At 43.9% G+C, this 27735-nt stretch overlaps 2 protein-coding genes across 6 annotated transcripts in view; both read right to left on the bottom strand.

The window, feature by feature from the left end:
- Positions 1 to 1953: 1953 nt before the first annotated feature.
- LOC309705813 (trinucleotide repeat-containing gene 6B protein-like) lies at positions 1954 to 27570 on the bottom strand. 5 transcript variants are annotated; one of them, XM_082531804.1, is made up of 21 exons: positions 27405 to 27570; positions 19879 to 19966; positions 19055 to 19076; positions 18367 to 18801; positions 15284 to 18085; positions 14998 to 15150; positions 14616 to 14803; positions 14423 to 14485; positions 13829 to 13984; positions 12351 to 12488; positions 9918 to 10109; positions 9628 to 9744; positions 9149 to 9356; positions 8604 to 8756; positions 8290 to 8457; positions 7875 to 8021; positions 6882 to 6974; positions 6496 to 6711; positions 6310 to 6380; positions 4147 to 4286; positions 1954 to 4050 (listed from the first exon to the last, which is right to left on the bottom strand). In XM_082531804.1, exons 2-21 carry the CDS (start codon positions 19933 to 19935, stop codon positions 3477 to 3479), a joined length of 6093 nt encoding a protein of 2030 aa, XP_082387930.1. In that variant the 5' UTR covers positions 19936 to 19966; positions 27405 to 27570; the 3' UTR covers positions 1954 to 3476. The 5 variants fall into 5 exon arrangements, with proteins under 5 accessions (XP_082387930.1, XP_082387928.1, XP_082387932.1 ...); XM_082531802.1 differs by lacking the exon at positions 27405 to 27570 and adding an exon at positions 21308 to 21651; XM_082531806.1 differs by lacking the exon at positions 27405 to 27570 and adding an exon at positions 21308 to 21651 and having other exon boundaries at positions 14998 to 15144.
- The window catches only part of LOC309705819 (caspase recruitment domain-containing protein 10), a 19626-nt gene continuing 14355 nt past the window's right edge, over positions 22465 to 27735 (bottom strand). The window contains 1 exon segment of the mRNA XM_082531824.1: positions 22465 to 26335. Within this exon segment, the coding sequence (XP_082387950.1) occupies positions 26128 to 26335 (208 nt within the window). The 3' untranslated portion in view covers positions 22465 to 26127.

Raw genomic sequence — 27735 nt, 5'->3', positions numbered from 1 at the left:
GAGAAAACTCAACAGTCAGACTTTAGCGCAAGCGCTTGGTGACAATTTTAACAGGAAGAAACCTCCAGGCTCCAGCAGAACCAGGCTCAGGGAGGGGTCAGCTAGGACCAGTTGGGAAAGAGAGAGAGAGTGAGCTCATCCTACATACAGCCCTAATCAAAAGTTTAAGACCACTTGAAAAATGGCAAAAAAAAAAATCCTATTTTGCATGGTGGGATCTTAACAAGGTTCCAAGTAGAGCTTCAACATGCAACAAGAATAATTGGAGATGAGACAAAAAAAAAAATTTGAGCATGCAATTTATTGAAAACAACCCTTAAATGGAAACAGGCTGCTTTACAGCTGATCTTTAAGACCACACCACCAAAAAAACCTGTAAACCCTCCCAAAACAGAAATCAAGTTCCCTACATGAACTCAGTAATGAGTAGCTCCACTGTTATTGTTGATCACTTCAAAAATTTGTTGCAGCATGCTTGATGCAAGCATTTCCATGAAGTGAGTGGGAACATTTCTGCAAGTGGTGAAGATGGTCACAGGAAGATGGTCTGGAACTGTTGTACACTTTTGTAAACTTCCCTTGCCATTGATCTGAAAAGGTTCTCAATTGGATTTAGATCAGGCGATCACGCAGGATGGTCCAAAAGAGTGATGTTATTCTCCTGGAAGAAGTCCCTCGTCCTGCAGGCATTGTCTACTGTAGCATTGTCCTGTTGAAAAACCCAGTCATTACCACACAGACGAGGGCCCTTAGTCATGAGGGATGCTCTCTGCAACATCTGGACATAGCCAGTGGCTGTTTGACGTAGTAGGCCGTTTTGAGTAGTGGGATCTACTTGTCATGCCAGTAACGTTGGAAACAATCAGGGCCATCAAGGTTACATTTTTTCTCATCAGAGAATAAAGCTTTCTTCCACCTTTCAATGTCCCATGTTTGGTGCTCTCTTGGAAAGTCCAAACAGTAAGTTCTGTGGCGTTCAAGGAGACAAGGCCATTGAAGACGTTTTTTGTTTTTAAAGCCCTTCAGTGTCAAATGCCATCCGATGGTTAAGGTGCTGCAGTCGGCACCAGTAACGGCCTTAATTTGGGTAGAAGATCGGCCTATGTCTTCACGGACAGCCAATTGGATTCTCCAGCTCAGTGCTGGTGAAATTTTTTGGGGTCTTCCACTTGAGTTTTTTGTTCCATAACCCTCAAGATCATTTAAGAAATTCCAATGACTGTCTTACTGCGTCCCACCTCACCAGCGATGGTGTGCTGCGAGAGACCCCGTTTATGAGGTTCAACAACCCAACCACGTTTAAAAAGGGAAATATTTTGCCTTTTCTGTCAGATTGTCATGACAGTGTGCCTACCTGACAGAAAATTACAATGAAGCCACATGTTTGCACAGATTTGTCTCTTTAAAGGCATGTGGTCTTAAACTTTTGATCAGCTGTAATCAGCCTGTTTGTTTCCGTGTTGTTTTCAATAAATTGCATGCTCAAAACAATGTTTTGTCTCACTCCCAATTCTTCTTGTTGCATGTTGAAGCTCTACTTGGAACCTTGTTAAGATCCAACCATGCAAAACATGATTTTTTTTTGGCCATTTTTCCAAGTGGTCTTAAATTTTGATCGGGACTATATGCAAGGGCACTTGAAAATTATATCAAGCCATAAAATTTAAGGTGTATAATAAAGGTTACATGGACAACCTCATACAGGTTTAACACAGGATGAACCCATAAAGGTTATCAGTGTGGGTAAATAATTTCATTCAGTAAGCACTGGCTTACCAGAGACTGACGCAAGTGTTAAATAGGATTGGTTTGTCAATAGTGATGAGAGGGTGACTGACATGTCCATACACCTTTTTTCTTTAGTCATGATCACCTGCTGAGCCAAGTGTGGATTACAGCAGACAGACACCTGAATTCACACACACAAATGACATAACAAAGAAGAAGAACAAGTTTAGAAGCCAATACTTTCATCTTTATTAATCTTGTTCTCATTTTGTTTAAATAAATTTTTTTTATTTTTTATTTGTAAAATCTCAAAACGAAAACACTGAACAGGAGTGTTAAAGCCTGTCTTAATTTAAAACGAATACACAACAACAGAACATTAAAAACGTACGGTAACGCTTACTCTGCATCTGTAAACAACCCATCCCACCCCTCCCTCCCGCTCTACACAGTTTGATAAGATTTTGGCATGTCCATCTTTTTTTCTCGACGCGTATGCCTTCAGCTCTTTGTGTCATCAAAATGTTCTTTTTTTATTATTGCAGGTCGGACAATAAAAAAAGACAAGTCTGCTTTTAAAAAAAAGAAAAAACAACTTCAAATGAGAGAGAAAAGCATTAGTGCGAATATTTCTTAACACACAGTCAGCAGTATACTGAATGCACTCAAAAACATTTTTGTATAGACCTTCTGTATAAGTAAGCAGCCTTGCCCACATTATGACAGGCATTAACATGCACACACATCATCCTCACATTCACGCACACGCGCACTCACGCATGACAACTGCGGTGGTTTAATCCACTTACTTGGTCTCAGTCTCACTCACGCTCAGTGTGTACGACACTACGCGTGCACACAGTATCAACACATGGAGAAATGCATCATAGCCTCAAACTGCCTGCAATTTAACATTTATCACTGCAACAGTAACAACCATGTTCAAGAGAGAATAACAGAGAAAAAGAGTGCGTGAGATACAACAGTAGGAGGTCAGCATTTTGAAAACAGAACAATGACATTTCAGTATTTTCACTGTTTAAAAATTAAAACCATACAAACAAAAACAAAACAGAAAACAAACTTAACATACACAGTAAGATACAGTTCTGCTGTCAATCAGAGCTGTTTGCATGGGTTTGGATTCGATCTCCATCTTTAAGGGGATGTGAATACAAACTGCACTTTAAACCTCACATCATGTAGTAGTTTTAAGTTCTCTTTTACGATGAAAGTAATGCTGTTTACAGTGCCTATCTGTCTGAAGGCTTCTCTGTATTTGGTGTGTGCATGTGTATGTAAATCTGCTGAAAAGTCACCTATTTACTAAGCACATTGCAATCCAGTCAAGTCTTTCAGACCAACTGACTTTTCATTCTTTTTTTTTTTTTTTTTTTTCAGGATTCAAGTCTAAGCAGTTGAAATCTTCATCTGTGGAAAAAAGGCTGTATACACATCTAACAGTCCCTGCATTTGTTTTATATAATAGCTTAAGTCTGGCCACGAGAATGTGTGTAAGCATGTCTCACATTTCTGCTTTGTGTGTGCACATAAATTTGCATACTACGTATACGTATGCACACGTGTGTATATGTGTAGTACATTTATATGCATACCATGTAATGCGTGTGTGTGTATGTGTATATGTGTGTGTGCGCGTGTGCCATAGTAAGTACATATGAATCCCAGTGTATGCTGTATCAGTGTGTCCAAACCTACACGTACAAATGGAAGCGGGGGGGGAATCCTCAGATGGAATCGGTTCCTCCCCCCAGTAGGTCGCCAGGCAACAATCCAGCAGGGCTGTCCATTTGGTGCCTTTCCTCCATCTGCGGTGCCCCCCACAGGCTGCTGCTGGGGTATCCTGCAGTCATGCCTCCCCAAAGCCCAGACCTCCCAGACTCTACTCCCCCGACGCCTCCTCCCTCCCCAGCCCCGTTGGTGCTCCACTGGGAAAATATCCCCAGCCCGGGTCCTTGGGCTGAGGAGCTCTCTGAAGAACTACCTGTACCATCAAGACTCTGCCAGCCAGAGCCAGAGGACCTAACTCCAGCTAGAACTGCTGCTCCACTCTCTCCTCCACTGCCATTTCCGTTTCCACCTGAAGTTGCCCCCACAGCTGCCCGCTCGCTCCCCGGAGAACTTCCTCCACTGCTGGCCACCACAGTTGTGCCTGTTCCGGATGAACCCTGTGCCCCACCGGTCGCTGCCCCTCCTGAGCTGGCTCCCTCTGCCCCTCCGGCCTGGGAATGTGCAACATAGCGAGCAACCTCTTCTTCGCTCACAAACTCCGCCAGGATCGTGGTGTTGCCCAGGACACACCTGTTTAAGAAAATTATAAGACAAGGTTCTTCAGGTCAGTATGTGCAGAATTACCGTTTGCTTCACGCGGAGCAGTGAGGGTATAGGTAAACTTACATGTGCAGTGCACCCTGGGCCTTGGCTGCTTCCTGCCGGGTGCTGTAACGAATCAGAGCACTGCCCTGGGTCAGGCCAAGGTGGAAGGTCAGCAGGGGGCCATGCTGCATACAGATAGTCCTCAGCGTGGAGCCATCAATCTACAGGGAAGAGGGAATAATTGTATAGATACCGTATAGGATTAGACTCTGGAGGGTGTTTGTCATATTTAGAAGGACCAATTTTGGTGAAAAATCTGTTACTGTGAAGAGACTCTTGATTTCTGAGGAACCCAAACATAACGCAAGACTTTTGATTAGAAAAGATTACTGATAGTCACTTTGTTGCAATGGTAGAGGTAAAAGTAAGGAGCGAGGAGTTATATTACATCGACCAATGTCCTCAGCAGAACGCGTGGATGTGTGATGTAACGTTCATAGGGCAATTATCCACTATCTTGAGTGATCACTTATCGGGCCAGAGAAAGGTCAGGTAAGGAGGCCACACAACAATGATTATGTACATGAAAAACTGTGCACTAATAAATAATGTGAGTGGTAAGGTGTGGCTTTATGACATGTAATAAAGTTACATTTACAGTAAGATCTTCAAGTTGTGCAAGCCTGCACGGGAGATTCTAACAAGAACAAACTTGGTCTTACTCTGGAAAACACTTTAATTTCTATGATTTTCACAGAGGAAGTCGTGGAAGTGTCATTTATACAAGCTCTAATTGCTTAAATGGCTCATCCAACTTGGCAATCAAATTACAGCTGGGTCATTCATGGGTCCGTGTAATTTGCATAGGACAGAGTGAAGGGGAATGCAAATGAATGAGAAAAGCAGTTTAAAGTGCCTAAACCCTGACCGATCTGTACATGTAGCTGTTAATATGGTCTAAGTATTTATGGCCATGATCAATTCTGTTGTGTCAAAGAGGTTTAACCCGTGAACACATGAAGTACTTAAGAAAATCGATTTTTAAAACTGAGGCCTTCAATGAACCATTCGAGGTAAAAACAAAAAACACTTTAAATAATTTGAATCGCATCTATAATTTTATCATAGCGTACATTATTCCTCATGACTATTTTATACTACACAAAGTCAATTGTGCACATTTTCATGTTGCATATGTAAACAGCTATGGTTTAGATACCTGCCTAATGAGACAAAGATCCCTGGTTTGAACCCAGGAGACAAATCCCACTGGGATCATTGTCAAGAGTGTTATTCAGTGTTTTTAAAAAAAAAAAAAAAAAAAAAACCCTTGCCAAATCAAACAGACACCTGCTTTTAAATAAGGGAAGAGCTGAAAGTAGCTACACTGGCTTTGGGTATAGTACTGTATAGCTTCCAGGTTTCTTTTCTTACCAAACAAGTCTATACACTTCGTTTTTTTTGTTGTTTTTTTTTAAACAACCTATTCCTTCATCAACTCTCAAAACAAGTCTCAAATTAACAGGACCCTTTGTTGTGCCACTTACTGTTGCACTCGTTTCTCTTCTTTGTTGTCTGCTTCACTGTGCACCTTTAAAGGTTGTGCAAAGATCACATTCATTTTATTAAACCGGATGATATAGTTCTGCTACTGATGGCAGGGAAAGCTCGTCCTGGTCTGACCACCAGCAGCAGCAGCACCTCTCTGCCTGTTAACGCCTTTATTGCAAAGCCAGAAGAAGAATAAGGGGCGAACAAAGTAATGGCACAGTTACTCTCCTTTTGGAATATGTAATAAAAACCACAAATATATAAATTACACAAATTTTTTTATATTAGAGTGTGATTATTACTGAATCATCATAATAAATTTTCCATGTGACTGCTTCACTGATTTTTAAGGTTTTCCAGCTGTAGCTTGATTGGGGGGGGGGGGTTCATTAATGCCATCACAAATCCCCCCCCCCCCCCCCTCCTCCCCTTTAAATTCCTTCTCTTATGTTTCACGAGAAAAGCTCATCCAAATTCCTTCAAGCTATTAAATTGTCGATCATTATTTTTTCACATAATTATATGAATGACGTGGCGATCATCAAACAAATGCATGAAGTGTGAGACACACTGCTCATACAACACGGTCCTGTTACGATTTTACATCACCCTTTCGCACAAGTTCAGTTTCTGAAGATGGCAATAACTGCCTTGTTTAGTCGTTTCTCAGTGTTTGCTTCTCCTCCTCCTTACCTGAGGGGTCAGGTTGCTCAACAGCAACCAACAGCTGCCTCTGGAGGCTGCACCATCACTCCAAGCTGAGCCTATAAATTAGGGATAAAATGACAAATGTAAGATTTCTTTATTTACACTGACTTCATCCTCTACATCATAAACAGTTAAGCTGTAAACTATGAAGTAAGGTCCCTGTAGAGGTACCTTGCCCAAATCTTGACTCTTGATTAATCCCACCCCCTCCCCAGCTCCGGGCTAACCGAGGGCCACCAGTACCCCATGGCGAGGGTGAGGCTTGCTTCTGATTGGTTAGGCCAGGAGGGGGGCGTGGCAGCTGGGAGCTGTTGCGACTGGTCTTCCACAACTTGTTCTGTCCAATGGGCTCTGGAGGCCAGCTGGGCTTGTAATCAGAGTACTTTCCTAAGAAGGAAAAAGTGAGTGGAAGAAAGAGGCATTAAAAAAAAAAAAAAAAAAAAAAAAAGAACTCAACTTGTAAAACACAGTGCTAACACATGACAGAAACAATATAATGAAGCTAATAAGTCAAAATGTAAATACAGTTTAACAATATCCACCAATCAAAAACCCACCTGTGCTGTGTGCATTGCTGAGGGGGCTGTCTGAGGCACTGTAGGGCCAGGCACCAGGTGAAGGCAGCGAGGTGTTGAGAGAAGGATTTGGCCCTACAAAACATTACAATATTATCTAAACACCACTACACTTCTGAAAAGTTTATACACAAAGGCCATCGCCACCCTGAATGCTGTGACTTTGTCATTGCCAAATCATTGTCTTTCATTTTATATTTAAAGCATAGTCTACCACCTCAAATTACCACCTTTGTGTGAGAGAATTTTTATTTGCTTATTTTCTCCATTTTTTTCCTCTCATCTCTTCTACTATTAGTAGTTTTTCCTATTTTATACTATACAGGGTGAGACACTGTTTAAAGCACTAGTGCAGCTTTTTTTTGTTGTATATGACAAATGCAGAACTAGGAACCTTAGGGGATGCAGCCACTATAACTTATACTGATTAAGAAAAAGCAGCAATATGCTTAAAATTGCTTTATCCGGTCCTGAGCTTGGCATAGCAGACAACTGTAGGCTACAAGAGAAACAGACAAAATAAAAATGTCATTTTCAGATCCGAGTCCCTGTTTTCTGGGATTTTTTGTTTTTAGTTGGTAGAAATCTGTGAAAGAGAGCCAAACTAACAGCTCTGTAGTAAGAACTAACACAAAAGAAATGCCTGCCATATAAAATAATCACCAGCTGACAGCTATAACAGTAAGTGGTGAAAAGATTTAGTACTTAGCCTTAATCCTCGTAGGGATGAGCTGCAGCCTTCAAAGGGGAACTTAGATTGTAATGCAGTCTATTAACAACTGCACCTTTAGTGATATAGCAGATTAGACGGCAGAATTTCAGATTCATGTTCATTCTCAAAATGACTAATCATTAGCACAGTGAGTCCCTGTAATCTATTCTGGGCTTTATTTGGGACAGAAGCAGAGTTCTTGTAATACAAATCATAATACCAGAGTCAAAACCAACACCTATGCTCGTCAAAACTTCAAATACCTATGTTGTCTCGCAGTAACTGGTGGTCAGAGTCGTTGAGGCTTGGGGATCCTGGGGAGCCAAGGACACTACCAGGGGTCATATAGGGATCAGACTCTGGGTCTCCACTGTTCTGTATGCCCTTCCAGGGCACACCGGGCTGGAATTCTGTAATTACGGAGGAAATACAACAAAAAACAAAACCCCGATTAACAAATATGCCGTGCAAAACAGTCCAACTTAATAACCGTGTGCCTGCAGGGTTTGTTAACTATGCTGGCTCCAAGTCTTCAACTTAAGTACTACACATACTGGATGTCCCCAGCATTAGAAGCAAATTATTTATTTTAGTTATTAAGATGAAAAACAGCTGTTTTGGTAAGTAGCAGACAAAAAAAAAAACAAAAAAAAAAAACCAGAAAAAAAAACCACTCACCTGGAGGCCAGCTTGATGTAGCAGATTTGTTCCCCATTTTACTACCAGGGGTCCGGTGCCAGCTGTCTGCAGAGCCCTGAGGGGGAATCCCCAAACCATCACTTCCCAGCATTTCATACTGGGAGTAAGGAGACCCTCCTCTAACCTTTACAGCACTGGGTAAAGGGCCTTTAAAAATGGGACATGACAGAGAAAGGAGGTCAGACAGACTGACATGAATATGTTTCGCAACATTTTGGTTCACAGCGGCTCATTCAGATACACTGTGAACAAAGATGATTACCAGACCAGTTGCTGACCATCTGTTTACCTACCGTTCTTGTGAATGGTTGAGTCGGGGGGAGAGGGAGCTGGCGAGTGTCCCTCCATCATCCATTTAAAGCGGGACTGCTGTCCTCCTAGATCCTTCATCCCTCCCATCATGGGACCGAGCTCCAGTCCTGACAGGTTATTTCCAGGAGTAAGCCCTGGCAAGATGGAAAAAAAAAAAAGTGTCAGCTTTAATGCACACATAATATTTTGATAGTCAGAGCCTTGAGCTTTCAGCATTTCTTCTTCACTCAATATTTACACACCACTCTGCATTTAACCATTGTTATTATTAATCTCTGGCTCTCTTCCACAGTGTGCCTTTTATCCCGTCTCCCTCTCCTCACCCACTACTGGTCACAGCAGATGGATTTGCCTTTCCAAGGCAATTGTTGGGATTTTCTGTCTATTATTGTAGGGTCTTCACCTTACAATATAAAGCGCCTTTAGGTGACTGTTGTGATATTTGGTGCTATAAAAAAATTAAATAAAACTGAATATTATGCAAATCCAGGGAGCGCTGAATTTACACCTAACCACAAGCACTCACCAGAGTACATCCCTGGTGTTTTGGTGTGAAGGTCTGATAAGGTTCCCCCAATTCCAGGATGTGGAACAGGGTCTACCATGGCCTGTTTGGATAGGCCTCCTCCCAGGTGAGAGGGGGACAGTTTGGAACTCCCTCCTGGTGCTGCTCCTCCAACTCCACCCTGCTGATGCTGTCTCTGTTGCTGCAGAATAGCCATAATCCTCGCCAGCTGACAAGATGAAATTTAAAAAAGTACAGTTGAATAGTCACCACTAATCTATATTTATATTACATAGTTTCACATATTCTAGTCTGACGTGACTGAAGCAAACACTAGTGTCACATCTGTCACCAAAGGTTAAAAATAAAGTGATGGTTCTGAACTACACCTCAGCTAATTAGCCTAACAGAACTTCTGAGTATTTCTGACCACATTTTACAGAGTACTATTTATAGTGTTGTTACTGCTCTGATGGCATTTTATTGGCATGCACGCTCACCTGCTGTGGGTCTGGCTGCTGCCTGAGAGGCTGAGGCTGAGGGAACTTCCTCTGGTTCTGCAGAAACTGCTGCTGCTGCTGTTGCTGCTGCTGCTGTTGTAGCAGGAACTGACAAGCCTGTGTGTTGGCGGACAAACAAAACAAAACAGCTGTTTTCACAAACATTTTAATCCATTACAAAGTGACATTATTTAGTCTACATCTTCTGCTTCGACATCAATGTTTTCCACTATAAACTAATAAGAAAAACTACTGACAATCAATCGATGACGTATCATTCAGGCACTTACCAGATGGAACTGCTGCATTGGGGGGTAAATGTTGCTGAGCATTGCTAGCTGCTGTGGGGAAATCTGGGGAGGGAACACGCCTCCGCCAACCCCTCCGACACTTCCAACACCACCGACACCTCCTACTCCTCCAACTACACCACCCACACTTCCACCAGGAGAGGGCATCTGCTTCAGCATAGGACCCGGCACCTGCAAGCCACAAGAATTCACAAGTATATGGGTGCTGAAAGACACTCCAGGCAAAGCACGTTATGAGAAACAGGGACACTCTATCAATAAGCCCTGTCAGGTTTCCAGCAGTGCAGGATAAGCTGGAGCATCGAAACCAAACGCAAGAAATGTATGAAAGCCCTGTCAAAAACTGATATTCAGTTTAAAAACATTTCAAATTGGTGTCACATTTACATGAGGCAGATTATGTGCCTGTATCACATGTGCTAGTGCATACTGCAGTGACTCTGCACGCTGTAGGCAGGCAGCTTCTAGTTCGATAAAACTGAAATTTTTATAGTCTGTGATTGCAGAATATGACTAAATATTAGTTGGCGACTAGAGCAGGGCGATATGGCCAAAAATATTTATCACGATATATATTTGAAAATTTGCGATAACGATATAACCAACGATATAATTGATGCGAGACAAAATACAACTCCACAACATTACTAGCGCAAAAAGACAACCTTCCATTTATTTTCACTTAAACAAGAAGCTGGTTTTTATGTACATTAAAGCTTTATAAAAATGTAACAGTGCAAATGCAAATTCCTTGCTGAAAGTTTAACCAAAAGGCATTTCCAGTAGAAATGGGCTGACATATCCTGAGCATAACCATGTATAATATCCACTGAAGTTAAAAAGAGGTGCTTTGCAACATTAAACTGCAGTGTGCAGTACGTATTTTTCGGACCATAAGGTGCACGGGATTATAAGGCACATTAAGCGAAACAAAGCAGTCAGATAAATCAAACTTTATTAAACTCATTCTTCTTGCTTCCTCCACTTCTGTACCATTGATTCATTAATGTTGAATTCTCTGGCAGCTGCTCTATTCCCATGTTGTTGCAGTATATTAATGACTAACCTCGTATTGTGGATGGATTATCTCAGTTGTTCTCCTGACTGAAGTTTGGTCCGTTTACAGTATCCTGCCATGCGATTGCATTTGTCTCTAACCATGAAGAACCTTCACGTTAACTTTTATAAGTGGAAAAGTGTTAGTGTTCGTCCTCCAGCTTCACTGTTTATGTTATGCTAACATAGCTGTGTCGCTAGCGATCACGTAGCACATCATTATATACCAGCTAGCCCAACTTCAGTAACCCTACAAACGTCACTGCTGTTTAGTTTCCTGTCTTCATTTATGTTGGAAGTGATAGCAGAGCTGTACGTTTGATTTTTTTCAGAAATCTCTCAGTCAGAACATGCTATATCATGCTTAGGTAACTAGCGAAACTAGCGAGCTAACTTCCGCTAGCTTCCTGCTAACTTCTAACTCCGTTAAATGTAATAACTTTTGTTTTCATGGATGCCTGGAAGTTAAACTTTATAGTTACACCTGGTAAAGCAGCAATGCTGATTGTTTTATTAAAGATGAAAGAATTTAGACAGTTTTTAACTCTCAGTGATGCTGCAGTGTTGTTTGACCTGAAGAATTACGGAGTTTAGGACCCAGATTACTCCCAGATTTAAGAGCATCTTAGTCCGACAAATATGACAATAACAACGGCCGCTTGCATGTTCTGCAAAAAAATGTGCTTTGTTGTGTATCTGACGGACAAACACCAAACCAGTTCCACATCACTGAAGTTGCACCATTTGTACAAACCAATTCTGGTTCATCTGTTTCACTCAACAATCGGCCATGTGCGTATGAAAACAAAGGCACTGCGCATGCGCGTTTTACTCCCATTCTATCGCGATATTTCATTTTCCTATCGTTGCCTAACATTATACCGGTATTACCGTGAACGGTATAATATGGCCCAGCCCTAGAGGCGACGCCATTATAATTACTTTAATAAGTGGTGGGAGTAGTCAGTAAAATAACTAAGCTAAAGTTTAATTAGTTGTTAAAAATAATATAATTATATTATATATAATTTAATATTAACTAACCAACTGTAATGCTATAATTTGTTTATGTCATGTATAGTGAAAATCAATTGTTTTCTTTACTTAATGTCACGTACAGGTTTCAGTTACCTTCATAAAATTGGCACAAAGTTTAATGGACTATGTTATTATATATATTTATTAATTATGTATAAACTCTTCTCAAAAAACTTGTGAGACCACCAGATGTGTGAGGTTAGCTGACCTTGATGACCCATTGCTCTGCATTTGTATAAGATATCCAATATACCAAAAAAACCAAACCAAACCTTGTACAAACAGCTTCATCATAATTAATAACAACAGGAAACAAACCTGAGCAGACAGGAACGGATGAGGCACTTGTGCACGTAACCCCTGGGAGGGGTTCATCGAATGCATGCCAGGCTGGTGCATCCCTCGAGGCTGAGACATCCCTCCACCACCACTGACAAACACTCCGTGGCCACCCATCTGGAACAGAATAGAAACAATTTACAACTAAAGCCAGGGCTCTCGAAGTGTGGCCAGTGGAGGCCCTTGGTAACATTCTGTGCAGTCCCTGAGCACAGCAAGAGAAAACGAAGCATCCACAATTCATATCATCCTATCTTTAAAAGGAAAGGAGCATTTCTCTTCAATTTCAGCTCCATGGTTCTACCTGCCATAATTGATTAAATCTACATAACACTGATAAAGCTTGCCAAAGTGTAGAAGTGCCACTTGACATCTAAAAACTTTCCAGCTTCCTTAACCCTTTAAGACCTACCATAGAACCAAGTCCGCCAGAGCTTATATTATATTTTTACATGCTGTGGAGCCATTTTTGGGAGCATTTCAAGTTGATATACATCAATACAACCATTATAGCCCAGATTTTAATAATATGTATTCATCAAGTGCATAGTAATTACATAAATTGCAAAAAAGTGCAATAAACTACAAAAAAATGGAAAATCGTTTTTGCTTTTTTAACATATATTTGTAGTTAGAGAAATTTAAGAGGCTTATCCCTCAAAACTGTAAATACAAAAAAGTTGCACAAAATAGTTTCCCACCACAGGAAATTTATTTTAAGTGTCTTCATAGTTTTATTTTTGAAATACACCAATTTATGCAGGAAAAACGAAAATAAATATTATACTGCAAATTTGCAAAAAAGCAGCATATGCATCAAAATAAACTATTTCCAGCAGTGCAATATGAGTCCTAAGCATCCCAGAAACGACACAGAAAGTCATAAAGTCAAAGATAACTTTTAAAAAGACCAGTATAGGCCCTGAGGCCCTGATGGTAAAAAAGACTACATTTCCGCGAAAATGACGTCACTTCCGGTTTCGGGCAGGTAATGGCGGAAATGCAAAAGTTCGCGCTGACGTCTATTCCAACGTAGGAAGTGTTATGAACAGCTGATCGGCTCGGCAAAGCGTGTTTCTGGAATATTATGTTTTTGTTCCTGCAAGCGCTTTTTATGCAGTTTTTGCAAAGCTTTATGTGGAAGGAAACCGTGACCTAGGACAAACTGATGGCATGAGATGTAAGTACAACTCCTCCGGTTTCATATGCAAAAAAAATTTTTGCGCTAGCTTACGTGGTTGCAGTGCTACCGGGATTTAAAAATAGTTACACAAAACAGAGCGTGCCCGCTCCGATCGGCTCTAAAGGGTTAATTGGTCATTAAAACCCTTACTTTATTTGTGGTAATATTTTATAACACTCAGTCGATACTGTGAGTACTAAAGTTCAAATTATTCAAACTGACAGCTACCTTTGTTCTTATAATAATTAAAGACTACTTAACACTCCCAACACACCTTTTCACCATAGGGCCCCATGTCAACAGGGCCCATATCTTTGGAACTAGGCATGCGGTAACCACCTCCACCTCTTCCTCCCCTCCGCATTTCTCCATTATAGTCAGTTATTCCTCTCTTGTCTCCTTCCATTTTTTTGTCGACACCTGGATCATCCTAGAGAGAGGTAGAAAAAAGAAAAGAAAATGACCTCACTCTTTAGTAGTACAGTGATAGCACCCTCACTGATAATGTAACCATTATAACAACATTAGTGATAGAGGGGGAAACAAAATCATATCAAATCATACAGCAGCAATGGCACTAAATACATGAAAGCTATAAATCCATCCACTCTCTTCCCTTATCTAATTCAGAGTCGGGGTGGGTGGAGCCTGTCCCAGCTGTCTTAGGGCAAGAGGCGAGTTACACCCTGGACAGGTCACCAGTCTGTCGCAGGACTAACACACAGACAACCATTCGCAATCACATTCACACCTATGGGCAATTTAGAATTACCAATTAACTGAACTCCACTAATTGCATGTCTTTAGACTGTGAGAGGAGAGCTAAAAAAATGTTTTTTCTTAAATAATTATCTTATTCGTATCTTACCAGAATGCCCATATTTGAAAACTGGCGTGACACTGGGTTCATCCAACTGTCCCCTCCTCCGGCCTTTAAGGAAAAAAAATCCAAACATTACCCTTTAAGTGCTAAACAAAAATCAAAGTGTTTTGTTGCAGTACAATGAACTTCAATTTGTAGTTTATAGCCGTTTGTGTGTCCTTGAATCTTTCTTCCCCACCTTCATGTTTCCTCTTTTCCCCCCATGTGTCTGACCCCAGCCTCCAGAGTTGAAGGAAGAACTGCTTCCCTGTGAGCCTGTGCTGTTCCAGGCTCCGCCACCACCATCTTCTTCCTCATCCCAGCTTGGATGACGGGAAGCTGAAATAGAGTCTCCTTTTCCAATCCAGTTTTCAATAGACTTGGCACCTGCAGTGAAAACAAAACAGATGGTTATGATAAAGTCAGCTGTTTCTCTATTTGGGGATTGTGGAGTTAACATTCATGAAGCCTAGTCATACTAAGAAGTGCAATGTTGCTAAATGTCTGATATGTGGTTGAGGCATCATCAACACATGAAAAACAAAATGCTGGGGTTTTTTTTTTTTGTTTTAAATCCTTACCAGGTTTACCAGGGTTGGGTGAAGGATTCCCCCAGCCAGAAGCTTTACCAGGTTCATCTGGATCAACCCAACCTGATGTTGCATCTGAAGCCTGACCCCAAGCTGCCGTACCATTATCCACAGTTTGTACACCTCCTCCCCACATGCCTGCACCTTGATAAAATTAGACATTGTTGTTTAGAAGAAAGTACTACGTAAAAGAAGCTTAATCGTTTATGATTTTAATAGCAAATGTCCATAAGGTTGTTAACAAGGCTGACACTGTGAAATAAAAGCTTTTTCTTACCCATGGCGCCATTGCCAGGAGTTGTGCTGCTGGACTGCATCCCCTGTTGTCTTCTAGGTGGTTGTTGCTGCTGCATGGATGGTGGTGGGGCCTGCTGACTGTGGCTCTGGCCTGGAATTGCACTGTTCTTGTCCCACAAGTTCACGTTCTTGGTGTTGTAGCGGTTTGGGTCTCCCCAGGCTGATGTGCCATCGTCGATTTCCATTTTGCGGCTGATGGACTGAGGGGAGGGCTCTTCCCAGCCGCTGGGTTCTAGGGTGTCACTACTGCCACCTCCGGAGATTTGGGGAATCGGGCCAGAGGTCCAGCCTGAACTTTGGTTCTGATTCTTGGAAGGTGGACCTCCACCTCCAACATTTGGCCGGCTGTTCCACCCTCCTTGTATGGGACCTCCTGGTGGTTGCTGACCCTGTGATTGGTGCTGCTGCTGATTTGGGGCTTTCATTGGTGTCGCTTGGCTGTTTGGTATCTGTGCTGCTGCTGTATGGGGCTTTGTACTCCCCCAGTCCGGGTGGGATTTGACGCCACCCCCATCTCCCCATCCTCCTCGCTGAGACCCTCCTTCATCCGATGCACCCCAGGAAGATCCCTCATCAGAGTTGCTCCCACCTCTACTCCTCCCATCTCCCCACCCACCTCCAGGTGTAGAATCTCTCTGTCTCCAGTCTCCTCCCCCCCAACCACTTGTCTCCCCTCTTCCACCTCCTTTCCACCCCCCTTTTCCTTTATTTTCTGGACCATCTTTCCACCCACTACCCTGTTCTCCTATGTCTCTCCAGTTACCTCCTCTTTGATCCCCCCATTGTTGTTCTTCAGCCCCCCATGTTTTGCCCTGGCTTTCAGGTGGGAGATCACCCCAGCCTCCAGCTGCCTTCCCCTGGCTGCCCTCTAGATCTTCTTCTGGTGATCCCAGCTTCCTTATAGTGCTACTTGGCATATGAGGACCACAGGTGGACTGTGCAGCGCCACCATCCCAGCCATCCCTTACTGTAGAGTTCAGGCTGGTTTCATGGCTGCCACCAGATGTATCATTAGTTACTGAACCAGTGTTAGATGGGTACCTAGGACTGCGAGTAGTGGTAGTGTTCATGGTTGCTGATGAAAACGCAGAGGAAGATGATGTGTTTCTTTCATTTCTGTTTCCGACTCCTGATGAGGTGTCCAGGTCCCAGGCCACATTCTGTCGAATCTGGGTCTGCCCCCAGCCCGTGTTTGACAGAACCTTGGGGTCCAGGTCAGGCCGATTGAGCAAGCTAAGTAAGGCCACTTCAGCATTGGAGGTCTGATGGGAGTGGTGGTGCCCAGATGAGGAATGCTCTTGTTTCTGTTCGCTACCACTCCCTCCTCCACCACTTCCAGCTATGGATCCTCCTCCACTAGAGGATGGTCCTTCACCTCCAGTGCCTCCACCCCATTCCATAACTGCCCCTTCCCCAGTATCAATCCCTTTCTGATTGTCCCAAGCTTTTGTCATAGTTGCAAACTTTGGTGAGGAAGAATCCTCCAAACTGCTGCCAACAACACCAAGGCTGCCTGCACTACTGCTGATGCTGCTCCCCTCTTCTCCTCTTCCACTGGCTATTGCTAAATTACTTGAACTTGCACTTCCTGCAGTTTCACCCCACTCTGCATCTGAACTGCTTCCTTCCCACGGTCCCTGAGATACCACTGGGGTAGTTGAACCACCACCATTTCTCCTGCCCCACCCCGTCTTGTTACCTGGGGTACCAGAGCCCCAAACATTCCCTTCCTGCCCCTGAGCTCCAGTCCCTCCTCCACCCCACCCATCTGCCTGTGAGGCCCCTGCACTGAGGTCAGTGGACACTGGGGGTATGGATCTCCAAGAAGAGCTGGCAGAGGAGGAAGACGTAGAGCCAGAAAGATTACTGCTCCCTTCTCCTTCACTAGCAGCCCCACAATCCCCCTCACTGCCACCTTCTTGATTTGGTCCTGCTTCTCGTGCCGCCCCGCCTGAACCCAGCTCCTGTCCTGGGTTTCCTAAGTGCTGCTGCTGCTGTTCTCCACTCCTGGCACCTGCAGCTGTTTCAGTGTGCTGCTGATAAAGATCAGTTTGATTCACAGATGAAAAAGTGTGAGTGGTGATGAGGGTGGTGTTGGCGGAACATGAGGAAGATGAAGTAACGGATGAGTGTAGTGGAGCACTGTCCCCAGCCGAAGTTGATGTCCCACTCTGCACCAGGGCGGGCCAAGCGGAGGGGTTCATGTCAGGGTTGAAATTGGCACCAGGGACACTGCTGCTGCTGCCACCTACAGGGCTCTCCTGAGGGCTAGGAAGAAGATGGGAGACTTTGGAATTGTAAAATGCTGCTAATCCTAGCCCCGCATCCACCTGAGATGAGGTGGGAGAGACCCATACACCACTGCCGCCACCACCACCACCACTTGACTGAACACATTCGTTTAGTGAGGAAGTGGAGGATAGAGGAGAAGAACGAGGGGGGGAAGGATTGTCCATGTTCCCTGCTCCTCCCTTCTGCTGGATGCTTATCTCACTCCATGAGGCACTACTGTTGTTGTTTCCGGGGCAGTCCTGCACCCCTCCTCCAGCCCCATCGGAACTCACTTTGGCCCCCCCTATAATGGTAGGCCAGTCCTCCAGGTCAGTCCCATCCACAAACACCTTCCCGCAGCCCTGAGAAGAGGACTGGCTGCCAGAGCCTGCCCCCCATGTGGAATTTGCATAAGTTGAAGTAGTAGTAGTAGAAGACGACGGAGCAGCGACACATAATGAGGATGAGGAGGAGTTTGGGGGTGAAGGGGAGGATGAACCCAGGTTGGAATCTACGGAAAAAAATCATGAACAACACTCAAAACTTTCAGAGTTTACTACATGTTGCTAACACTACCTGACTAATAAGAACAGTGAACGTATATCACTACTGTCATGAACAACTTTATAATGAATAAATTAATTGTAAAGGCCACTGATTGATTCTCTTCATTGCGTTATCTGTAAAAATTCACCTTAAAACAAAGTTTCTGTTCTAATGTAGGACAAGACTACTACTGGGTTACTGGACTACCTATTAAACTTGATCGTATGTTCTGAAACATTAACCCACCTGTGCCTCCAGCTGTGTTTGCATTGGGGTTATCTGCTCCCTGTGAGGGAAGAGGTGGGGCGGCCCCCCAGCCGCTGCCTCCTTCAGCCCCTCCAGAGCCCCCCTCACCTCCACCCAGCAGCATGGAGGACAGCGGTGGCTGGCCCCTCTTCAGTAGCACTTTGTGGTCCTGCTGGCAGCGAAATCTTGGTGGAACCTCGCGAGACATGTATCGCTGCTGCTGGGTGGTCTGACTTCCAGAGGGTGAGGTGGAGGGCTGTCCGTTGGCCACAGCAGTCCGCTGCTTTGCATTGTTCCCACCACCAGGAGGAACTTGGGCAGAACCCCCAGCTGCACCAGGACTGGGGGATGAGGGGGCAACAGGGCCAGGGCTGGGGGACACTGAGCCTGGGGTGACAGGTGGCTGGGAACAGGAGGGCTTGGCTGATTCTGGCACTGGCAGAGACACAAATGAGAGAAACCATCACTCTGTAGGTGCGTTACTCAATTTATGATTAGTTTAATAACATTCACTATGGGTCTAACATATATGTATGCATGTGCATAACCACATCCAACAAATTCCCTACGTCGTTACCTCATACTGAAGTTCATTACAGCATATTTAAGAAGAAGAAACAAAGTCATTAAACTGACATGTGGAATACTCAGTGATGGAGGAAGGAAGAGTGACATGAAAAACACATACCTTTGATTTTTTGTTCTGGCACCTAAAAAAGAAGAAAGAAAGAAAAGAAACTGAGATGTAAAGCAGGAGATAATTAGATTTTTTTTAATGCAAAAAAAGGTTTGCATTCATGTGACTACCTATGTCCACAGGGGACATTCCATATAAAATACCCATCTGAGAAGCTCAGATTTTTGTTCAGTACCTTAAGTTTATTTATGGAAGATTCTGCCACAATACTCTCAAACTTTTATGAGGTACAGGCCCTTGAAATAAATAACTTTTGATTTTGATTTTAGAGTGTTATTTTCCAGCCTTTTTTAGTCCTCTACAATACAGGAAGCTGGCCATGTGTGCACAATAAAGCAAACTGCAATTTTATATCTGCTTCAAGTGTCACAATCTAAAGCCAAAATCTTATTTCTGGTCGACTCAACATTTTTCTATGACCAGCATTAACAAAATATATAATGGGATATAATAGCTTCACTAGCAAATATTTACCAATTCAATGTCTATGACACAAAGGAAGAAAAACAATCGTTTGGCATGCTTGGTTTTTGGGAGGGGGTTTATTTCTTTGTGTGTGTGTGGTTTTTTTTAAAATCTTTTTTATCTAAACAGGGCATTTCGGCTAAACTTTCAAGAGTCATACCAATGTGTGGGATAGGCAGCTTGTCAAGTTACAGCATGTTAAAGCAATTTCAGCTCTGAAAATTTCAAATGATGTTATTAGGGCTCAAAAATCTGGCAAATAAACTGTAAATTTTATCAACTCCTGTTCAACACAAACAGTTAGTGATACAGAAACAGACTTTCTGCAAACTAGACAGAGCACAGCTTACCTTCTGAGAGGTTTCCCTTTTCTTTTTATCTTCTTTCTTCTTTTTCTTGTCTTCCATGAACTACTGTTCCCCTTCTTGATTCTCCTGTCTGAAAAGAGAAATATACATGTTCAATTATTTATCTAACTAAAGCCTCAATGAATTTGGCTTGTTGCTTAAAAAGAGAGCATACCATTGTTTCACACACATAAATTCTGGCTCGAAATTTATAACATGCCATCACGAGATCACCGCCAAATGTACTCCTACACAGTCAGTGTTGTAAGAACTGTAACGTTAACCAGAAGCAGACAGCTTGACAACAGCCCTTGGTAGTCTTGTTTCTCACTGCATAATTCATTAACCAGCAAGCAACTGCAATTCAACCAGTGGACAAACAGAGCAGCAGCCAAACAAACATGACTTTATAGTCTATGGCATTTCTGGGAAAAAAGGGAAAAAAAACTGGGATTTTTTTCAGGCAGTAAAGTAGGAAGTAAAATGGCTGCAATGACCCAAGGGGTACAAAAGAAAAAGAAATAGCGACCTGTCCACTGTTATGAAGGAGACACTTGTTTATGACCTCCTCACCATGCCAGAAGTAAACAAATGACATATGCAAACGCACAGCTCGCATCTAACAACAAAACAGATGACATTAAAATAGCAAAAACGGCCACAGAGGGAAACATAAAGGGATCCCAGCTTCTACAGAGCTGTAAATGTGACTAGGCCAAGTAATTCTGTTAGCCAAGCTGTTGATAATTAGCCCCACGACACAAGACGCTACTGAATGCTAACCCGACAAGTTACAGCCGTGACCCTTCACTGTTTAATGTCGCTCGCTGACATTACAGGTAATGATGAGAAGCACAGCCGGACATCTGCGCAGTACTGGGAGCAACCAACCTGCACCTCATGTAAATATCGGTCGGTAGGGAACAGACCTGCAGTCACGAAGGGGCACCGGGAGAGCAACTGGCTAATGGTAGCGGGTTTTAAAGCAGCTAGGCAGGTGAGCTCTCGCGCTTTGACCCGAGAGCCCGGGCTCGCGGCGGTGAGCTGTCACAGAGGAAGGTGCCTCTGTGGCTCCGCGCGATCGTAACCTGAGCGAAGTTGACTGCTGAGGCACGTCAGGCCCATTATTTCCACACGCTGCCCCCTCCTTTTACACGGTTTATTCTTGTAATTCGTAACGTCACGGCGGGCGCAAAACCCAGGACTAACATGTCAGCGAATACACCGAAAACCAGTCCGTAGCAAGGGGTCGACAGGGCCAAAACACACGACGAACCTGTGACGTTTCCCCAGCTTTTCAACGCCTAACAAGCGAGCCTATTCCAAAAACCGAGAAACCTCGAATGCTCGCCGTGTGAGTGAATAAATACTTCGCGTTTCTACTCGGTACTTCTGTTGTGTGAAGGCCAAACGTCCGTGTTTTAGTACTCACCTCGGGAATCACGCAGGACATAAAGTGCTTCTGTGCAAAAATTCTTGCAAACCTACCGCTAGCAGGTTAGCAAGGTAGCTACCCTAGCGAGCTAGTTCTTCGAGGCTTTCAAGGCTAAATTGAATAAGAAATGACATCACCGAAAGGCGAAATGTTAATCGTAGAAAAACTGAAGAAAGGCGAGTATCCTTTTTTGCGCGACTGTAGCTCTCAAGCTGTAAACAAAACATGCATAACCCCTTGATTACTGTCAGACGGTCTGTGATCGGTTAGTTTACTATCGGCCATTTTGCTTCTGTGTGGAGGTTTTTAGGCAGCGTATTATATCACCAGGCTCGTTGTTGATCAGAGAGGGGAGGAGGAGCAGAGCTCGCGCCTAAACTGTCCACCAGAGGGCGCTTTAACTCTGGAACATGATAACTCTGGAACATGACGTCATGCATAAATAAGTAAACAAATGTGCTGAAAAAACAACAACACAGCAAGCGCCTCCCACCCCACCCCCCCTTTTCCATGTTTGACATTTAATTAGTTTAGATAAAATAATAAATGTGCTCAGAAGTATTTATTTAATAATGACTTAATTAATACTGTAATAGGATATTGTACAAGATATGGTACTATTTGGAGCTTGTACTGAATTTTCTTATTCCTGTGAGCTATACATTAAAATGGTTAACACTGTGACACACTACATTTATCCATCAACCCACCCATCCATTTTCTTACACTCATCGAATTCAGGATGAGGCCCGGAGCTTAAATCACATCTGTTCTATAGCACATGTGACAAGCTCTAGGTAACCATTACTGCTCAGATTTACACCTACGGTCAACAAACTCAACACAGAAAGATCCCCCAGCAGGGTTAAAACCCAGGATCCTCTTGCTGTGAGCCCACAGTGCTGACCACGCTATAACCATTTTGCACACTGTATTATGTCACATTTTATGGCATTGTATATATATGTATTGCAGTAGAAATTAAAATGTAAATTATCTGCCTTTACTTTCTATTACTTTGTCTACATCTGTTTCACACTGTACACCGACCATGCAGGGGAGGCACTCCCCCTCTGGCCGCCTGTGCCTCATTCATATATATATATATATGCATTTCAATAATTAAAGAGAAAACAAATCACTTTAGACATGAGTGAAATTTAATTCATTTATTTTTTTAAATGGATACAAAAAGCAGTTAAAAGGAGTACACTATAGCAGAGAAATGCAGTACTCCCTGACTAGTCAAAAACAATCCACTTAAAATGATCAAAAAACGCACAGTTTGTGTTTTAAAATGTGTTCACATAAAGTCACATTGTTTAACACCGAAATATGATATGTATAGTTGTTTAGTGTCCATGCTAGAAGACATTTGAGGTCTGGGGGTGCTCCGCCCCCCGGTCTGGGGTGCTGGCCGGGCCTTGGGGGCTTGGGTCCTGGCTGTTGTGTCGCCGGAGCAGTGGGCGGGTGGGTGCAGGGGGGCTCAGCCCCAGTGCAGGGGACCTCCGGTGCATCGGCCCTACTAGGGGGCTCTCTAACTGGTGGGGAGGTTGTTATATTTTTGCAGGTGGTCTCCTCACTACAGGAGCTCACTCTGCAGGTGGGGGGAGAGATATAGGAGAGGTGGAGAATGAACTCAACCTGGGTGTCTATTGTCTTGTGTAGTTTGGGAGATGATTGGATGATGGGGTGGGTGCAGTTTTCTCTGGGGTGGAGTCGGGTGGGCTGCCCCGGACTCTGTGGGGCTGGGCGGTGCTGCTGCTGCGGGCCCCGGTCCGGATGGGCCTGGGCCCCCTTGCCCTGGTGGGTTCCAGAGTGTGGGGGTGCCTACTGGGGTCAGCAGGGGAGCTGGCCCCAGGGAGGGGCCGCTTGCCCCTCCCTTTCTTCCCTCCCCATCCTCAGCTGCCTCCCTATTCCCGCTCTACCACACCCACCCACACGCATGGCTTGGGGTGCAGGTATGTCACCAGGGTGCAGGGGAGGCACTCCCCCTCTGTCCCCTTCTGGCCGCCTGTGCCTCAATTTTATTCGGCAACCTAGACATCCACATTACTCACACTCTCACATAACACATACATATAGGGCCTTGGGGGTGGGCACGTTTTACAGCATCCAGAGGATGGTCGGTGTACTCCAGCCCACCTTTGGCGCTGGTGCCCTACCCTCAATTTTAAATGCATTTATACACTAAGGGTTTTCAGGAAGAGCTGTGCTGCTCTCTGAGAGGAAGCTAGTACCATGCTCTCCTGAGTTTTAAATGCACTTTAGAACAGCACACAGCAACACTACATATGAGCGGGCGTAGGGAGGTTTGAGGTCTTCCTCACCCCGGTTCTGTTAGCCGTCAGGGCTGGGGGGCTGGGAGGAGGTGCTGGCCGTCAGACTGGGGTCTGGGATGCGGGGCCTCCCTGCTACTGCAGATAAGGAGGTGGTCCGCTTGCCTCCACCCCAGAGAGAAGGGTTACATGTCCTGGGTCTAGGTGCGGCTTGCCCCTCTGAGGGCGGGGGTACCTGGACCTGGGATATAGAGTATGTTTGGGGAGTGCGACTGTCTGTGCAGTGTCTATTTGTGTCTGTCTACACGTTGGGTGAGTGCCGAGTATTTGGTTGTGCATAATAATAATAATAATAATAATAATAATAATGGATTGCATTTATGTAGCGCTTTTCGAGAACCTCAAAGCGCTTTACAATTCCACTATTCATTCACTCTCACATTCACACACTGGTGGAGGCAAGCTACAGTTGTAGCCACAGCTGCCCTGGGGCAGACTGACAGAAGCGAGGCTGCCATATCGCGCCATCGGCCCCTCTGGCCAACACCAGTAGGCAAGTAGGGTAAAGTGTCTTGCCCAAGGACACAACGACCCGGACAGAGAGCCCAGGGATCGAACCGGCGACCTTCCGGTTACAGATGCGATTCCCAACCCCCTGAGCCACAGTCGCCCCCAATATGGGGTGGGAATGCACGTCTGTGTCCGCGTGTGCCTGTTCGGCTGTGTCTATATGTCAGGTTGGGTCTTGGACTCAACCTCTCTGGGTACATCTCAGGCCCTCTAAAGTACGGAGGCCTATCTCCCCTCACCACACTCCCTGCCGGTGGCTGATGCCCTCAGACGTTGGTGTGTTGGTGGTCCTTGTCGTCTGGGGCTGTGCGCTCATGTATGTACCGGCGGGGCCGGGCGCCTGTGGCCCGGCTGGGCTCCTTCCGGGGGGGTGGGATGCCCTCAGACCTCTGGGCCTGAAGCTCTGTCCTCTCTGGGACAGCTGGCTGCCGGCAGAGCCCGCGGGCACGCCACTGCAACCCCCTCTGGCCTCTGCTCCGTAGCTGCGGGGTGACCTCTCCTTTGGGGCTCTACTCAGCTCTTCCCAGGAGGGTGGCACGGTTCCCCCCCCCTTTGGTGGTCCTCCTCGGGTCCTTGTACTCTGGGGCCTCTGGATATCTGGGGCCTGGATCTCCTCCATACCTACTTCATACCCTGGTGGACGGGGCTATGGCTCCCCACACTCCCTAGCAGATCATTACATGGAGAAACCTTTGGAATAAAAGCATGCTGATCCACACAGGTATGCACACAGGTGTACACACGGGTGTTCACAGACGCGGACTACACCTTTCTTGGCTGCTGCCTCAAAGCACATTGTGCGCTGTCTATCTTGCGTGCTGCACAATATCGTTTATTATTTAGTATCTACTGCTAGCTAGTTTATTGTGATGGTGCTGGTTTTTTTTATTATGTTGCTCTTTGTTGTTTGCTTTCTCTTCTGTTTTTTTTTCTCCATACAGGTGATCCAGGTGTTTTGTTTGTTTTTCTTTCTCTTTTTTTTTTTCTTTCCCCCCCCCTTCTCACCGTCTCTTCTCCCCTTTGGTTTTCTTTCTCTCCCTCTCTTTCTTTCATTCTTTCTCCCTGTCCTATCCCCCAGTCATGTCTGTCCCGTTTGTAGCAACTGAAAATAAAATAAATTCATAATTATAATAAAGGTCAATCAAATGGACCAATATGGCAAGGCCATGATGATCCACTTGGTAAAATAAATCCGCTTGGCATCTTTCTTGGCCTCAAGACAACAATTCTGACAGCTAAAGATCCAAACGGGACACAAAAAAAAAAAAAGAAAAAAAAAAAGAAGACATTTGAGCAGCTAAACCTATTGTTTCAGGCTCTTTGCTTTGCATTCAGTTCAGTTTGCAGTACATTCAGATTGAAATACAATAATGAATCCACTCCGTCTAAACTCGACACCTTAATGGAGCGTTCATTATTTCACTTCAAATGAAAAAAGCTGAAGAAAACAGGCTGACATAAAATGTAACTGTCCAAACAAACACTGGCCTAGATCTATAATGCACAGATAATATTGTATGAAAAAAAGCTTCAGTTCCCTTAACCTACAACATCTGTCACACTTAATATTCTCACAGCTTCAGCTTTTCACTTAAAACATAATTAAATGACCCGTAGCCTAAATACCAAAAAGTAGGCTCCTTGTGTTATTGAATATAGTTTTGAAGTACAGAAGTATAATAATAAAACCTTAGGTGTGGTAAGTTGAAGGGAAGATTGCAGTTTTAATGAGGTAAGTACATTTGTACTTACATGTACCTTCCTTGTGCGGCTCAAATAAGTTGCAGTTTTTTTTATTTATTCTAGCCAGTCCAGCTTGGCTATTATAGAGACCTATAATTATGAGAATTTCAAAATTATGTTAAAATGTATGTACACAAGCCTAGTGTGGGCTCCTTTGAAATTCTTAGTAGATACTGGCACATGCACTAGTCATACATGGTACCACACACATTCTCTCTCTCTCTTCTACTGCAGCCTATCCAGTTCAACCCAGACCATCGCCCTCTGCTGGCTGTGGATGTTGGTACGTAAAGCAGCCAGCAGCTCATCAGTGCAGCTCCAGGTGTTGGGCTCCAGGGTGTAGTGAAGCATGGGCAGTGTCTCCAGCTGCAGCTCCTCGGCGTGGCACAGCTCCTCCATCACACTGTCCTCCCCACAACGTGGAAAAAACTTTCTGTTTCAAGTGATGGATAAATAATCACCGAGTATCTAAGACATGACTTTTCCAAATATATGTATTTCAAGTAGAGCTGGGCGATATGAGATTTTTTCATATCACGATATGTTTTTTTCATTTCAGGCGATAACGATATCTATCACGATATAAGCCAAATAACTATATTTGTAAGATTTAAATGTGCCGTTGCTCACAAGTAAAATGTGAAATAATCAGCAGCTTGTTTTTAAATATTTATTTCCCATAATAAGTTCAACAGGGTAGATGTACTTAAGGAACATGAGACTTTTTCAGATAAATAAAGGCAAATATTGCAAACTACACAAAAGACAGCCGCTAAAGCGTTTAAGTTTCAAAATAGAACAAATGAAACAGACTAAATTGTCAATTCCACTTAGAAACAAAGTATTAATTCTAAAAATAAATCTTAGTTTGTTTTACAGAAGAACAGAAAAAACTGACTAATTTTTGTCAATATCAAATAAACTGAGAACTAAAAGGAAATTCTCAATCTCTCCTTGTTGTATAGCTTAGCTTTTCAAACAGTTTTAACAGTTACTTTAGTCTGACAAAAGCCGAATGACGAATTAGCGCTTCCAGTCAGAGACTGAGGCTACGTCCACACGTACACGGGTATTTTTGAAAACGGAGATTTTCCGTTTTCGTTTTAAAAAATAATCCCGTCCACACATAAAGGCAGAAATGAAGGAAAACGCTGCTATGAACATGCCAAAGCAGCAGGTGGCGCTAGATTCCTAACCGTGCAGAAATGTTGGCCAATCAGAAGTCTAGAAGCCTCGGTGGGAAAAAGTAAACAAAGCTGCGGCATAGAAGCAGAACCGAGTCGTATGTGTGGAGGGACAGTAACTGTGTGTATGTAAGCATTTAAACACTGCAGAGAGTAGAATTAACAGTAACAGTATTGTAGAAATTCATTTCACCGAAACAATAACGCGGCGCACAGTGTGACGCATGCACCAGTTTATTGTATTTCCAGACTTGCTTTCGGCACAATTTACAGTGCACGCTACTCTGTTTTTTGTCAGACTTGAAATAGCCGAAATACCTTCACACTACGGAACTTCTTTGGCTCTTCCGTTCGACAATCTCTCCGGCGTTGGAACCATCGTCTGTTTTCTCTTCGGTCACGCTCGGTTGATTTTTCTAGTCGGCACACTCATTTCCTCCATTATGCGCTGGCTCCATTACCTGCTGGCTGCTTCCCAAACAAACACACGTGCGGCTTGGCACTTGTGCTGTACGTAACAAGTCACACGACGTGACGCTGCGGCTGTGATTGGTTCAGCTCTGCGCTACTGAATTTGGATCGGCTGACCTTTTTTTTTTTTTTTTTTTTTTTTTTAAGAGGACAAGAGCGGCGAGGTCTATCGCGATAG

This window comes from Aulonocara stuartgranti (assembly GCF_965226115.1).
Source record: "Aulonocara stuartgranti genome assembly, chromosome: 4".
NCBI lineage: Eukaryota > Metazoa > Chordata > Actinopteri > Cichliformes > Cichlidae > Aulonocara > Aulonocara stuartgranti.
This window is presented reverse-complemented; position numbering and strand designations above follow the sequence as displayed.